Here is a 17117-nt window from a genome sequence, read left to right as displayed (position 1 = left end):
GGGCCAAGAGCGCAATGTGGAGTGGTGGAGTGTTTCAATCCACACTTTACTCTCGGCACACATTCACAACACCATAGCGCGGAAATCCGTTCTTGCAGAGATGTTGATTATCCTCCGTGCAGCTGTTTCGCTCATTTTACAGCTCATCAAAGGAATCAGTAGCGGAAAAAGGATTCCGTACTGCGAACGTCTTCAGGCTGTAGGTAACTGACATTGCAACATCTTCTTGCGGAAAGCTCCGGAATGACACCCTTACATGTACCATTGCAACTGATGGCAGAGCTCAAACCCATTTGCACAGAGTGCAGTCGTGCAAGCTAGGGTAAGCACGTAAGGAAATTATCGTGTCCGTTCCCGAAGGGAACTCACGACGGCCGCTAACACCCGGTAAACCCTAGCGGCAGATGCAGCGCCTAACGGTGGGGGTGAGTGGATAAGTCTCACAACCACTGGCGCAAGTAGCTAGGAGGTTTCAACGGTGTTGAGTGTGAGCGTTTAAGTAGAGACATAAGGAACTAAATCAAAGCCCTATGCGACATGAAGTTCCCTAAAAAAACTCTCTCTCTCTCTCTCTCTCGGATCTCTCTCTCTCTCTCTTTCTCTCTCTCTCTCTCTCTCTCTCTCTCTCTCTCTCTCTCTCTCCGGTCTCTCTCTCTCTCTCTCTCTCTCTCTCTGTTTTTGGTGGACAAAAACATCTCTGGCGTTGATTGCTTTCTTGCTTCGACTTCTGCCGCGTCTTTGTTCTCGTACTCCCCTTTATGTACAAGTGTTGTGCAAACCCTCCTTTAATATAGTCTGTCTCATTTTGCCCTGAGATCTTTTTGATGCATAGTGATTGTGACGCTCATGATTCGCTCCCTTGTCACTGGACAGTTCTGTCCGTTTGGTTTTAGCGAATTCAAATAAAGAAAACAACAACAACAACAACACCAACAACAACAGCAACAGCAACAGCAACAGCAACAGCAACAGCAACAGCAACAGCAACAGCAACAGCAACAGCAACAGCAACAGCAACAGCAACAGCAACAGCAACAGCAACAGCAACAGCAACAGCAACAGCAACAGCAACAGCAACAGCAACAGCAACAGCAACAGCAACAGCAACAGCAACAGCAACAGCAACAGCAACAGCAACAGCAACAGCAACAGCAACAGCAACAGCAACAGCAACAGCAACAGCAACAGCAACAACAACAACAACAACAACAACAACAACAACAACAACAACAACAACAACAACAACAACAACACCAACAACAACAACAACAACAACAACAACAACTTGTTTCGTGTACGCTACGATGGCCAGCCTGCAACCTGTCGTAAATGCTCCCAACCGGGACACATCGCTGCAGATTGCAAACTCGCAACAGGAACGACATACGCCAAGCAAACCGCGCACACCAGAACAAGCGCAACTGCAACTGTCGGAGTGCAACCTGGTGAACTTACCGTACAGACCGGAGTCCAAAACGAGTCGCCAGACTCGGCACGCTCCAGCAGCAGCACTGCCAGCAGGCCCAGCACCAGCCCGAGTACTCTCTCGAGTACTGGATGTAGTACGAGTGCAACTCCTGTGGGGTCAAATGTTGGAGAACCCGCAGTCAGCACTGAAGTGTTCGAAACGGATTTGAATTTGAAAACTACGAAAGTCGATGAGGGGACTACTGAGGATACTTCAGCGTTGAAAAACCTGACAGATACTGAGCCAGACATGTCGTCCGCACAGGGATCGCTGTCAAGCATGACAGCACACCCCAGAACTCCCCTCACGGACGTCGAAGTAGACATTCCTGCAGAGCGAGACCTAGAACGGACAGAGCGACTCCTATCAGAAGTGGCATCAAACATCAACACCGAAGCGATCCACACTTGGTTCACGCCTGAACGTCGAGGCAGGAATGCCAGCACTGAGTCCTCACCAGAGTTGGCAACTGGGGTGAAGAAGAAGGATTCCCGGAAACCAACAAATCTAGCTCCAGGCTCACGATTTAGTCCGCTTGCCAGAGTCTAATCGTGACTTGAAAAGAAAAAGAAAAAAAAATGCAGAACTATAACTATAATGTAACACCCACAGCACCACCTACCTCCCCGACCGAGTCACTCAGTGTGGGATTTCTGAATGTGTGTAGTGTTCGGCGGAAGGTAGCAGAAGTTCAAACGCTCATCTCAACACGAGGCATTCACGCTCTCGCAATAGCCGAGACATGGTTTCGCGCCGAACAACTCCTGCAGAAGCTCAATGCAGCGGAGGAAGAATGGAAACTCTGCACCAGACGTCGCAGACGCAGAGAGCAACAACATCGACCCTGGCCAAAGCCAACCCCTTGCCCCAGCACAGGGCTCACGCTTCGGAGCCCACTGGCACTGGTGTCACAGGATACTCAATCCTAGCGCTGTCCTCCACACAATATCAGTGAGAACAATACTTTCAATTGCGGAAATACCAAAAAAAAAAAACGAAACAAATTACAAAAATAAATAAATAAAAAATGGAAGTCGCGAATTTCATCAGCTCGAACGTCAGGTGTCTGTTCAACAAGATGGACGAGCTTAGCCACGTGGCAGAGTTGCAACAACCGTCAATAATCGCCATCCAGGAAACCTGGGCGGATCCAGCGGACAGCGACGGGATGTACGCCATCAACGGCTACAAACTCATAAGAGCGGACCGGGACACCTTTGGTGGAGGAGTCGCCACATACATACCACACAGCTGCCAACACGAGACAATTACCATTCCCATGACTCAAGCGGAATGTATTTGGATTAGAATAACAATCGGCCTAACCTCCCTTGTGGTAGGGAACATCTACCGTCCCCCGCGGTCCGACCCGGCAGAGTTCGTGATGGAACTGGAGAGAGCCATAAAGCTAGTTGAAAGACCCCAGGATGAGATACTTCTCCTTGGCGACTTCAACGCCAAGAACTGCTTGTGGCACCCCAGCGACACCACTGATGCCTTAGGTGAGGACCTGCATTGGCTGTGCGAGACTCGTGGCCTCACACAACACGTCTCCTTTGCCACCCACCTACGCCAACACACACCTACATCGTGCCTGGACCTGGCCATCTCTAGCCTCAGCCGCCATAACATCACCATCACAAGCCTGCCCCCTATTGGTGCCTCTGATCATGTTGTCATACAATGCAACCTACAACCCCAGCAGCACACCACCCACAAAAACAATAATACCGATAATAATAAAAATGAGAGCAGTACTACACAGCAAAGCACCTCCAGCACATACTGGTTGTGGAGCGAGGAATGCATTGCGTCCCTGCGTGAAGCTCTTGCTACCTGCAATCTGCAGTACGATCCACATCCCACTGACCCTCAGCCAGTAACCTCATTCTGGAACTTCTGGAGAGACCAGATACTGAAACTAGCCGTGCACCACTGCCAAGTGACCAAAAGCAAGTCCCGCAAAAATTCTACGCCCACTCGTCCCTGGATGACGAAGGATCTCCTCAGCCAGATCAAATTAAAGCACAAACAGTTCCGCACCTACAAGGCGACCCAACTAGACTCAGATTGGAAACTGTACACAGCCCAGCGTAACCGAGTAACCGCTCTTTTGCGACAGGCTAAGTCCGATTTTGTCCAGCAAACAACGTCAATGGGTACAAACCTCCACCGTCTACTGAAGCACCTGAAGAAACCGCCTAAGCAAACAATTCCCACACTATCGACAGCCAACTCCACTGCAGCCACGGCTATGGAGAAGGCAACAGCTCTCAACAAGTTCTTTATCTCCCAAAGCCAACAGTCCATCGACAAGACCACCTGTACTACACCAGACATCAACACTACCCCTGACATCAGTCATACTCTAAATACAATCGCAGCAACAGTGGAAGAGGTCGAGAAGCTTCTAAGCAGTCTAGACACTGGCAAGAGCCCAGGCTTTGACAACATCCCAACTCGGCTCCTGAAAGAAACTGCAAAGGAAATCTCCCCATCTCTCACTAGTCTCTACAATCTGTCCTTCAGAACCGGAGAAATACCACAGGATTGGAAAGACGCAACTATTACACCCATCCCCAAGTCGGGCAACCCCTCCCATCCTACCAACTACCGACCCATCTCCCTGCTCAGTATAATATCAAAAACACAAGAAAAAATAGTCCACTCTCGTCTGTACAATCACATAGCACCGCACTTACCCTCCAACCAATCCGGCTTCAGGAAACAAGACGGGACCGAACTGCAACTCGCACGGATCGTCCACCAGATATCCACAGCTAGGGATGCGGGGAAGCATGTTGTAACGTGTTTCTTCGATCTCAGTAAAGCCTTTGATCGTGTATGGCATCAAGGCTTGCTGAAAAAGCTGAGCCACTACGGTGTTGATGGCAAGGCTCACAATTGGCTCGAAGCCTACTTGACAGGACGCAGACAGCGGGTGCAGGTTGAAGGCACAACATCCGCCTTCATACCAATACCAGCGGGAGTGCCCCAGGGCTCGGTCCTGGGACCACTTCTGTTCCTGACGTACACCATTGACCTGCCCACTGCCTGTGAAAATGCTACAACCTCGTGTAGCCAGTTCGCGGACGACACCGCACTGATTGCCATTGCAGGCAGCTACATTGAGTGTGAGGCTGCGCTACAAAGAAGCGTCGATGCCGCAGCAGAATGGCTAGAGCGCTGGCACCTGCTAGTCAATAAAACGAAAACCGTCATCCTCCCGTTCTACCATGCTAACCGACCCCCACCACGACTACCCGAAATAAAACTTGGCCAAACCCTACTAGAAACAGTAACACAACATCGTCACCTCGGCATCATCTTTCAGCACGACCTAAGATGGTCAGCCCACCTTGACTTTGTGCTAAAGAAAGCTGTAAAATCTTTTAATATTCTCTTTAGGCTCAAATCAACTCTACACACTAAATCACTCTCTCTCATTTACAAAACGTATATCCTGCCCATAATTGAATATGCATGCATTGCTGTCACCCCACTCTCAATCGCAGCCCTTGACCGTCTTGAGCGAATCCAGCGCAAGGCGGCCAGAATCTGCCTCCGTCTCCCCCTCTACACTCCTCTGGATCATTCAACACTGCTCCATCGGCTCAAATGGCCGACAATGTTCTCTCGCCGCAAAGTGAAGCTCACCCTTCTTGCTCACTCCATAAAATACCAATATGCCCCACAACACATACGCTTGCTCAACACCCCCGCTCAAGTTACGGCCCAGTACAGCCTTCGACACGCACGCACTTGGCACCTCCCACCCTCCAGAACCGATCGCTGTAAAGACTCCCCACTGTACAAGTCCCTAGAATACTACAATGCCCTCCCTGCTAGCATTCGTGACGTCTCCTCCCGACCTGCTTTCAAACAAGAAATCTGCTCCCTGCTGATTAACTCAATCTGCTCCTGCAGTGCTCACCCTCTCCCATACTTGTAAAGTTCAAAGTGATGTAAATCACTTTCCAACTGTTTAACCCACAATCTCATCTTCTCATAAATTTATCTCTTATTGGCGATGGTGCCATCGTGAGAATAAAGAATTCAAACAACAACAACAACAACAACAACAACAACAACAACAACAACAACAACAACAACAACAACAACAACAACAACAACAACAACAACAACAACAACAACAACATCAACAACATGCCCTCCCTGCTAGTGTTCTTGACGTCTCCTCCCGACCTGCTTTCAAACAAGAAATCTGCTCACTGCTGATTAACTCAATCTGCTCCTGCAGTGCTCACCCTCACCCATACTTGTAAAGTTCAAAGTGATGTAAATCACTTTCCAACTGTTTAACCCACAATCTCACCTTCTCATAAATTTATCTCTTATTGGCGATGGTGCCATCGTGAGAATAAAGAATTCAAAAACAAAATCCAATCAAATCCAAATCCTACTGGACAGTCCCTCCCTACAGCCAGCTGTCGATGGCTCTACCTTAGATCTCTTCAAAATTCCAAGTACCTCATTGTCGAACTGGGATGGTGCGCCCATTAATGATAAAAAAAGAAAAAAGGACAAAATGTTACTAGTTATGACTATCCGTCCATCAACGTCACCAGATAATAATGCAGTCAGCGAGTGCCACAAAATGGCACAAAACTGACAATGTCTCAGTACTCCCTGTCAGTTTTGTGCCATTTTGTGGCACTCGCTGACTGTATATGATCTGGCTAGGTTGGTGGACAATTAGTCGTAACCAGTAACATTTTGTCCTTCTCCTTTATACCGCATTGTCAACCTGACCTTCAAGGACCAGGTGGACGCATTGCGTTTTAAGTTAAAAGGTATTGCACGGATGGAAAAGAAATAGAGCGACTTACAGGTTAGTCAACGATGATGCATTTGTAAATGCTTGGTCAGATAGATTTGTCAAACCATACTCACTTAAGACTCTGGATAAAATGAATCAATAGCCAACAGAAAGACCGAGCTAAGTATCTAATATTTACTGAGTACGAGGTCAATGTAGGAAATAAAAGCCGAGGTCTTTTATTTCCTATACTGACCAAGTACGAAGTCAATACTAGATTTATCACGACTAGCCAAAGCCTGTGTTCAATCGCTAAAAAGGAGTCAAATATAAGGGGTCAATATAGCCCTAAGGAGTGAAATATGCAGGAATATTTGACTGCTTAGGTATGGTAAAAATCTATGGGAGTCAATACTAAGGGAGTGATATTATCATAATATTCTTTGGCAGAGCTTTATCATTTCCATAACCAAAATTTAACGTACCCCAATTTCCCGAATATAACTCTTCATAGATTTACTTCAAGAAGTACGTCCATGCCCTCGCACATTCTAACCGCATTCTTGAAACAGTTTAGACTCTATTTGCGCTCTGATCCTTGGGATTGCAAGGGGAAAACCAATCTCACTTACAATCTGGATTTCAAATCTCAAACCCTGCAGTATTATATTATCAGCGACATAGGTTTTCCAATGCTCACTGGATGGATATCTGTTCGGTGCAACCAACCTTCCGTTTTCTTTCCTTTCTCTTTTCCTCTTATACTGGTATCTACTTTTCCATAATATCCTTTAACATTTTATTCACAGTGGGTCCAATGTTATTAGGCATTTTGCCTGTTTTGACTTCTACTATAAATAAAGTATCCAACAAGTTTGGTTGAATTCGGTAACTCCGCTCTTCTTCCTCGTTCACCGGAGGAATTTCTCTAGTCTCCTCGCGCAACTGGGGAGCAGTTTTCATTGGACATTAGTGACGGGACGATGCGACGGGAATCAATGGTACGAGCTGATGAACGAATGCTTTACGGAGGAAAAGAAAAATTTGCTGTCGGAATTTTCGATGTGCGGGGCCTCATGCCGGCCGTCAAGAGGAACTCCTTGTGTCGAGACCTCTCTTTCTACGGCATAGACGTATGTACCCTTCAAGAAAACAAAGTAACCTGCAGGGCTTGGCTAGCAGCGAAACGGCTAAAGAGGGAATGGAGCGGAGTGTTAGAGCACGCGGACGGCCAGTACAGTGTCATTGTGGAGTCGCGACTTGCAGCTGTTCGGCTTGTTGGTCAACCGGAGCTCCGTCGACGCGGGTATGGAGCTAATGCAAGCGCGTGGCCGAGGTTGCGCTGACTAGTTGGCGGCGGCTAGTCGAGCTGGACGACTTGTACTACGGCCTCAGTAACGGAGCTGCCACCCAACACCTGAAACCCAACGGCTGCAGAATCTTGGAATGTTCGAGTCTGCCTTGTTCGTTCTGCCAATGTGTCATGCAAGTAATGTCTTCTCCCTGAATGTTCGGAACGTTTTTTGCAAATTGTCTGTGCATGTGAAAATTGGTTGCCGATCTTGTGTAGCTTTCCACTTCGCGACTGTAGTTATTATGGTGGGAGATCTGCGCCAAGCCAATGCTGGATTGCTCTGGAGCCTAGACTCTCTGCAGAGCCTGCCAGCCTGCGAGCCATTGCCCATGACAGACCCGCATGCCGAGATCTATGCATGAGGGTCTGTGCATTGTGATATTCCGACAGATCCCGAAACAGTCAAACTCAGGAAATAGCACTATTGTTATCACTCAGGCTGCAATAATCAGGAAATAGCGATATTATTATCACTCAGGCTGCAATATTCATAATTAAAGACATATTCATAAATGACATATCTTCAGTACCCATGAGCTACATTGTATATAATTATTATGATATAATTATCGTGATGGAGAGTTGCTCTTAACTCGTACCATATGTCCTTTCCTTTTTACATATAATTATCATAACGCAGATTGAGTAATTATCATAATTATATCATCGTTCTAGCTCAATGTTTTCCCCTGTCATAGTCCTGTTTATCATGTTCAGCATAAGCGAAGTTGTGAATCATGCTTGCATGGTTGACTCCAACGCGTACATGCAAGTAATAAAAATAAATAAAATACAACAACAACAAATCTGCGTCAACAATGACATTTTTCGTTTCGCAACGCATTTGAAGATATGTAAAAGACAGAGTGACATGCTCCATGGGGCTCTTACCAAACATATAAGGTAAACGGAAGAGATTTTGCATTTTTATTTTATACTTTGTTCCACATTCCCAGCCAGAAAATAGTAGAGAAAGACAGTGGTACTGAGACCAGGACAAACGTGACAACCACTGAGCAGGGGCTGCACCAGACGTAGCGGTGATGGTGGGGCATTGATGGCTCTGCCGACGGATGTCATGAAATACCTCAAAACTGAGAACTGTCAACCTTCCCTCAAAACTGGAACCTTTGGATCCGTTGTTGTTGTATACTTTATTTATAGTGGAAATCAAAACAGGCAAAATGCCTAATAACATTGGACCCACTGTGAATAACATGTTAAAGGATATTGTGGAAAAAAAGTAGATACAAGAGAAAAAGAGAAAGGAAAAATGACGGAAGGTTGGTTGCAACGAACAGATATCAATCCAGTAAGCATTGGAAAACTTATGTTGCTGATAGTATATACTGCAAGGCTTGAGATTTAAAATCCAAATACCTATTTGAACATTTTGCTGCTGGTGGCAATCTATTCCACATAATGGCTCCAGCGTGCGTTAGGCGCTTAGCAGAACGAGCAGTGCTAGCAGGTGGGACCACAAGCAAGTTGCTTTGGCCTCCCCGAGTGCGAGTTGAGGGCACGCCGTTGCATCAGTTTCGTGAAACACTTCATCAAATTCAATTTCGTAAAATTTGTAGTACTCCCTCGTTGACTTGTTACCGTCTTCTCTGTTGTGCCTTATTCATGATTTTATTTTCCTCTTCCTTCTCTGCTTATGTCACTATCTTCAGCATTTTACGAGAACTGTGGCAATACGCCCAGTAAGAAGGCAGATTTTGCCTGTGCTTTATAGTGAAGTAAGGTAAAGCTAAAGAAACAAACAACAAAGGAGATAGCCATCCGGTACTTTCGATAGGATAACCCCAGCGCGAGTGAGCAAGTGGCCAGCGAAACCAGTTGTGAAAATTGAATGTAAACGTTGTCACGTTTACGTTTCCTGAATCCGTATTCGTGGGTGCTGGTACTGGATATACATCACATGTACTTCTTACACATTTAAACAAAATATGACCACCTTGCAAGTAGCGAATGCGAATGATGGATGCCTGTGGTTTGCATGGCATGAGCTAATTTTGGATTCTCCTATACAGTAATATTTCTGGGGGAAACAAGGATTCTTCACTAACTGTACACATGCTATTCGTGGTCATTATCTGGTTGCAAGTTGGTGATTCACGCTCAAACTGGGTTGCATTGCTTGCCAACAACAGACAGCACATCCATTAATCACCGCACAGCTAGCAGCACTGATCGTTTGACAACATGTGACCGCTGAGCTCTTCTTCACATTGCGCACAGTGGCCTGTCCATTTCGTAAGCTTCAACAACCTCCGCTGGACTTAGCATTCTCGCCAACATTCTAGAAAGCATCTTCACTGACCGCCGCACCAGAGTCGTTGTTGTTGTTGTTGTTGTTGTTGTATACTTTTAAGTTTATTTATAGTGGGAATCAAAACAGGCATAATGCCTATAATAACAATAGACCCACTGTCATCAGTCATCAGTGATACTGCTGGTGATACCTCTGGTGATGACTCACACCTCTGGTGATACCTCTGGTGATGACTCATACCTCTGGTGGTACCTCTCCTCTGGTGATGACTTGTACCTCTGGTGATACCTCTGGTGATGACTCATACCTCTCGTGATACTTCACGTGATGACTCATACCTCTGGTGATACCTCTGGTGATGACTCATCACAAGAACTGTAATAATATTGTATGTGTCCAAGTGTGTGGTTGTGAGTGTGAGTCTGACTGTATGTGCGTGTGTTTGGATGATTGGTGTGTCCCTCAGGGTTCTGTACTTGGTCCGCTTCTGTTCACCACGTACACACGCTCTCTTCCAACATGCTTGGCTTCCTCCACCAGCCCACTCTATGCCGATGATACAAAATGTCAATGTTGCAGACAAGACTGCCGATGCAGCAATTGAAAAGCTTGAGAAAGACTTGCACTCAGTCAGCGAGTTTCTGCACTCCAGAGAACTCAAATTAAACCCGGCAAAGACTCAGTTTCTTGTTCTGCGGAAGCCCACCGTGCAGGCATCCCGTCAGTTGCGGTTCTGTGGCACTGTGGTCGAACAATCATCTTGTGCTAAGTATCTTGGCATCATTAGTGATGAGCACTTGACATTCCGTCAGCAAGTTGATGCACTCCGAAAGAAGGTTAGTGCAACAGTGAATGCATTTCGGTGCAGCCGCACCATGTTGACCAATGCAGCCAGGCGCACAATTTATCTCTCTTTTGTCCAGTCTACACTGGAATATGCAAGCAATGCTTATGTACACAGTCTGCGACAACATGAATATGATTATCTCACCCGCATCTCTCGCCGTTCACTGCGTACTGTATTTGGCTACCCACCCACCGCAGATGTCCAGTGCATTCTGTCTCGAAACAACCTCACACCCATCACTATCCGTTTCTCTCCTAAACTGTATCTTCTTGTATTCAGATGCGTTCATTCTTCTGCCAGTTCACTTCTGTTCCGCCTTTTCTGCCTTCGTGCCAATCCTGTGGCACGTAGCCGCACCTGCACAAGGCCTCAAGTCTCACTTGGACTTATATTGCTACGAGCCTCCTCTCGATTTGGTTATTCCTCTCTTTCTTTTTTAGCCGCTGACCGCTGGAACTCAGTTCCGGCATCGGTCCGCCTTTACTGCTTCACCAAGTCAATTTCGTTTAGCAATCCTAGATTGGCAAGGGTACTCCGTAAGGAGACCATAGGTCTGTGGGGACTGCCCTAAAGAAATATGAATAAATACTACGCATGTACTACACTATTGGAAGAATTAGAAGGACAGTGAGAGGAAGAACTTACAGCTCTGTACGATTCGGACAGGACAGGAGAACCGAATTGTCGCAGTTGCATTCACCACAAGCCACGCAGAGTTCACCCAACGTCACCATAGCCGCAGCGGTAAACATTACTATCGGCTGTTCGTTTACAAAAGAAGAGGACAGATGTGAAGGTAGAGTGGGCAGTGCAATGTCAGTCACCTTAATGGAGTCTTGCATCCCATCCACCCTCACAGGAAACTCTCTGATAAGTATCCATTTAGTTGTGGGGTAGTGCCTTTGCTGTTTGCGTTATGCAGAGCTCACTGGCGTATCAGTTTGAGTACTCTGGCAAGGTACGTTTGGGCCTGGTTTAAATCTGGCTTTGGAAAATATATTTTTCATTGCTATCAGGTTCGGCCTCATTTTCTCTGTGCTGCGCTGATGAGTCCACAAGGGACGAAACAGTTCTGTCCGCAGATCGAGTTGTTATTTAGATATTATTGACACCTGGCACACGCTCCCTACATTTCATACTCACTGAGGCGATATCCTAAAGAGCCTCCAAAGAGCGTGCCAATCACTTTCTTCACTGTAGCCATACGCTTTGGGCCACTGAGTCCTTCTAGGAACAATTACCCTGCAGGATGCATGCTCCAGTTGTAGCTTTTGTATGCTCCTGACCTCCATATCTGAACATCCACACACATTCTGCACTCGCTCCACAAATGCCCACTTTACAAAATCCCCTCTCCATTCTACGTTCTCTCCGTGACTACAATAGCCCCTCTCCGTTCTGTCTTCACTCCTCTCCCTCCTTAAAGGGCGCAAGCTCGCTGTAACTTCAAGACCACTGGACGGCTTTGTTCTTGCCTCACCAGCACAGGTTCTATCTTGGAGCCGCTTGTCTCCCCATTTTTATGTTGTCCTGCTACTTCTCTCCCCTCTTCTTACGATTGGGCTGTGTCTACAGTAAATATTCTGGGTCCGTGCATAGCCGGTCTTGAGGTTACTGCGTTGCATGATGATCATGGCTCCACACTGATTCCACTCTGATTCAACTCTGATTCCACACTGATGGGCCACTCTGATTCACTCTCCTATTTTAGCGTTCAGAAGGTGTCTGTCAGGGTGGGAACGGAGCGTCTCCGTGGGGCCTGGTGTTTGTCAGGGTGGAAATGGAGCGTCTCTGTGAGGCCTGGTGTTTGTTTTGTCTGGAGAGCACTAAAGAAGTGGTGCTAGCGGTAAAAGTAGGGGTGAAGATCCCGAGTTCGAGCCGCGTGACTCTGATTTTCTCCGATTAAAAATTCAAGTATCTATCCGAGTATTCTTCATCTCCAAAACTCCACACCAATGGCCTTAAAACCACATGATACAACCCCGATTGAACCAAGTGACAGTCCTTGTTCTCGGGTATATTGATTGGTGGGTCATTTGGGCTCTCCCTCTACTCATGTACAAATGTTCACCACACAGTCTGCACATCAATATCTACTGACTGCTGCTCTCAAACTGCAGATGACTATTGTATTATATTGGATTGTACTTATTTATGGACTATGGTAAATGCATGTAGCATGTATTGACGAGTACTCTGCTATATAGGGCCGAGCATGATAATTTTTGAAAATATCGAGCGAGTTCTTGAATCGGGAGAATGTAGTTGAAGACACCACTGCAGCTGTACTTATGGTTGATAAATATGGTGGTAAAGACACACCTGGCAATATGGCGGTAAACACACACCTGCCCACACACGCTCTCTAGGCTGCAAAGTTCTGGCACAGAGCTCTCCTTCTCACCACCACCACCACCATCAGTTCGCGCCTGGCGCCTGGTCGATGCATGGCTGGTGGTATCCGGCATAGCAGGCTGGTACATCAAGTAGCGCATGGCACATAGATGATGACACAGCAGCGACATAGCTCGATTGCGACGTACGTTTCGTCCCCGTTGGACTCATCAGGCAATCTTCTTCTTGGATGTCTTCATACGGAGCTTGACTCGGGAGAATGTAGTTGAAGACACCACTTTGCAGCCTAGAGAGCGTGTGTGGGCAGGTGTGTGTTTACCGCCATATTGCCAGGTGTGTCTTTACCACCATATTTATCAACCATAAGTACAGCTGCAGTGGTGTCTTCAACTACATTCTCCCGAGTCAAGCTCCGTATGAAGACATCCAAGAAGAAGATTGCCTGATGAGTCCAACGGGGACGAAACGTACGTCGCAATCGAGCTATGTCGCTGCTGTGTCATCATCTATGTGCCATGCGCTACTTGATGTACCAGCCTGCTATGCCGGATACCACCAGCCATGCATCGACCAGGCGCCAGGCGCGAACTGATGGTGGTGGTGGTGGTGAGAAGGAGAGCTCTGTGCCAGAACTTTGCAGCCTAGAGAGCGTGTGTGGGCAGGTGTGTGTTTACCGCCATATTGCCAGGTGTGTCTTTACCACCATATTTATCAACCATAAGTACAGCTGCAGTGGTGTCTTCAACTACATTCTCCCGAGTCAAGCTCCGTATGAAGACATCCAAGAAGAAGATTGCCTGATGAGTCCAACGGGGACGAAACGTACGTCGCAATCGAGCTATGTCGCTGCTGTGTCATCATCTATGTGCCATGCGCTACTTGATGTACCAGCCTGCTATGCCGGATACCACCAGCCATGCATCGACCAGGCGCCAGGCGCGAACTGATGGTGGTGGTGGTGGTGAGAAGGAGAGCTCTGTGCCAGAACTTTGCAGCCTAGAGAGCGTGTGTGGGCAGGTGTGTGTTTACCGCCATATTGCCAGGTGTGTCTTTACCACCATATTTATCAACCATGAGTTCTTGAATATTCGGTATAATTGTTTCACCCCTACTATCCAGGCATAATCTGGCTGAGCCCACTCAAACTTGACTTATGAGGTTGAGGGACAAATACTTCACCCAGGCAAAACACACCGCAGTTTTGAGAATCTTTTCACTAAACTGGGCAATCAATCGTCCATGACTGTACCATTTCCAGTCAAATGGGGGCCCGGTGGGGGGGGGATCCCTCTGATCTGCTCAATGAAATCAAACATGTTTTGTGATGAGAGTTTGAGTTTGAGAACGTAATACCAGTAATGTATAAAGATAATAGATTTAGGCCTCGGCGGGTAATGCTAGTTATTTCAGCTCAAAATACTTTTAGCATTGCTAGTTATACGGTCATATAATGCTCGTTAGAATGCTAATTTGGACTTGTAATGCTAGTTGAAAAGGCAATGTGAACCACTCATATGGCATTGTGTCATAATGTAAGTCACACTGCATGGAATACTGCTATTGGAAGTACCTAGTACTTTGAAAGTAGATTATGGTGATACTATTTCAAAATTATGTGGACTGAATGTGGACTGAACTGAAGTTGCTATCATAAACTAGCAGTGAATAACAGTAAATCAGAACCCTACGTCGACAGTCTTCAAAGTACTTTGAGGGTGCATACGGAATGCTATTTTGGAAATTTAGTATATTGTGTATTCCCAACTCATCACAACTACGCGCTCTTCAGCCGAACCATACAGACACCAGCAAGGACACTTCCGTTGAGAGATAATATTGCTCCACGCCTCTAGACAGCTGTTTCGCTCCCTGTCGGAGCTCATCAGTAGAGGATGATAATGATGATAATGGAGGAATGATCATTCTTATACACCAGAAATGGCGCGAGTCCGCGCTTTCCACATATATCAATGGCATATGCAAGCTGCTAAAATGGTAAAGTGTGAGAACAGCGATAAATAATCATAGTACGCGCTCATTGGTGGAGAAACACACCACACAGGCGACGAAAATCTTACGCGGAATACTGATGCCAATGGAAAGTACATGCATGTTGTTTATTATTATGATATTGCAATGTCCATGTATGCAGGCGAGGTGAGACTCACCGCCGAGATCTCCCAACGCGACAGGCTCGGTTGCCGTTCAGGATTCACACCGACCTGTCCGCCCGTCAACAGGATCGACAGCGGGAGGCCCCACTGATGCCGATGTCGATGCACACCAGGAAACTAATGTCTTGTAGTCGTGAGTGTGATACTAACAGGTCTAGTAGCAACCACTGACACACAAGAGGCCAGCTGGGGCATTCACTCCAGTCAGGGATGCTTGGCCGACGCTTCGTATCAGCAGCTCAGCTCAGTTTGATCAAACAAAGATGTTGCAGATGTGTCTTGCTTTTCTCCTTCCTTCTTCACTGACTCGTCTTGTCATCTCTCCTTCTTTCTTCACCGACTCTTCATGTCCACTCTGCTCTGCCACTAACGGCGCATTAAAACTTCAGAACTAAATATTGCGACAGAGCTTTCGGCCATATTTTCAATTCATTGCATTCCCAACTCATCACAACTCATTGTGATGAGTTGGGAATGCAATGAATTGAAAATATGGCCGAAAGCTCTGTCGCAATATTTAGTTCTGAAGTTTTAATGCGCCGTTAGTGGCAGAGCAGAGTGGACATGAAGAGTCGGTGAAGAAAGAAGGAGAGATGACAAGACGAGTCGGTGAAGAAGGAAGGAGAAAAGCAAGACACATCTGCAACATCTTTGTTTGATCAAACTGAGCTGAGCTGCTGATACGAAGCGTCGACCAAGCATCCCTGACTGGAGTGAATGCCCCAGCTGGCCTCTCGTGTGTCAGTGGTTGCTACTAGACCTGTTAGTATCACACTCACGACTACAAGACATTAGTTTCCTGGTGTGCATCGACATCGGCATCAGTGGGGCCTCCCGCTGTCGATCCTGTTGACGGGCGGACAGGTCGGTGTGAATCCTGAACGGCAACCGAGCCTGTCGCGTTGGGGATCTCGGCGGTGAGTCTCACCTCGCCTGCATACATGGACATTGCAATATCATAATAATAAACAACATGCATGTACTTTCCATTGGCATCAGTATTCCGCGTAAGATTTTCGTCGCCTGTGTGGTGTGTTTCTCCACCAATGAGCGCGTACTATGATTATTTATCGCTGTTCTCACACTTTACCATTTTAGCAGCTTGCATATGCCATTGATATATGTGGAAAGCGCGGACTCGCGCCATTTCTGGTGTATAAGAATGATCATTCCTCCATTATCATCATTATCATCCTCTACTGATGAGCTCCGACAGGGAGCGAAACAGCTGCCTAGAGGCGTGGAGCAATATTATCTCTCAACGGAAGTGTCCTTGCTGGTGTCTGTATGGTTCGGCTGAAGAGCGCGTGGTTGTGATGAGTTGGGAATGCAATGAATTGAAAATATGGCCGAAAGCTCTGTCGCAATATTTAGTTCTGTAGTATATTGTGTGGTTTGAAAAAGTACAATATACGTGATCTAACCCTCGATATGCTTGCTCCTTTGGCTTTGGGCAGTCGTGCGCATGCCTCACCCGGCTCATCCTCCACCTCTGCCTCGTTCTCATCTTCCTTATTATCCTCCTCTGTCTCGTACTCATCTTCCTCACTCTCTTCCTCCGAAGAATCAGAGACTTCCAACACATTTCCATTAATTTTGATGTACTCATGGTGCAAGCAAGCCAGCACTGCATGACTCTGTGAATAGGAAAGACAAGGTTTCTTTCCGTTTCCCATGATGGCATCAACGTGGTACGTCTATACCTAGCAGCTGCCACTAAGATTCGCAACAAGAGACGCATGTTGCGAAGTCGCAGGCTAGCGTTCAAGCAAAACTGCCAAAAGCCGCTGGTACAAAGTACAGTGTGTACGTAACATTGTAGAGCTCCTGTTTTATTCAGCATTAATGCACACTCATGAAATGA

General features: G+C 46.8%; 1 protein-coding gene across 1 annotated transcript in view; it reads right to left on the bottom strand.

Annotated features, from left to right (window-relative positions):
* Positions 1–16929, bottom strand: part of LOC135821876 (carboxypeptidase N subunit 2-like) — a 48755-nt gene extending 31826 nt beyond the window's left edge. The window contains exons 1-3 of the mRNA XM_065334877.1: positions 16678–16929; positions 11370–11485; positions 6319–6390 (exon numbers count right to left, since the gene is read on the bottom strand). Of these exons, the coding sequence (XP_065190949.1) occupies positions 6319–6390; positions 11370–11485; positions 16678–16929 (440 nt within the window). The remainder of the gene's footprint in view (positions 1–6318; positions 6391–11369; positions 11486–16677) is intronic.
* Between the last annotated feature and the right edge of the window lie 188 nt (positions 16930–17117).

The sequence above is a fragment of the Sycon ciliatum genome, chromosome 7, assembly GCF_964019385.1.
Source record: "Sycon ciliatum chromosome 7, ocSycCili1.1, whole genome shotgun sequence".
In the NCBI taxonomy this organism is placed as follows: domain Eukaryota; kingdom Metazoa; phylum Porifera; class Calcarea; order Leucosolenida; family Sycettidae; genus Sycon; species Sycon ciliatum.
This window is presented reverse-complemented; position numbering and strand designations above follow the sequence as displayed.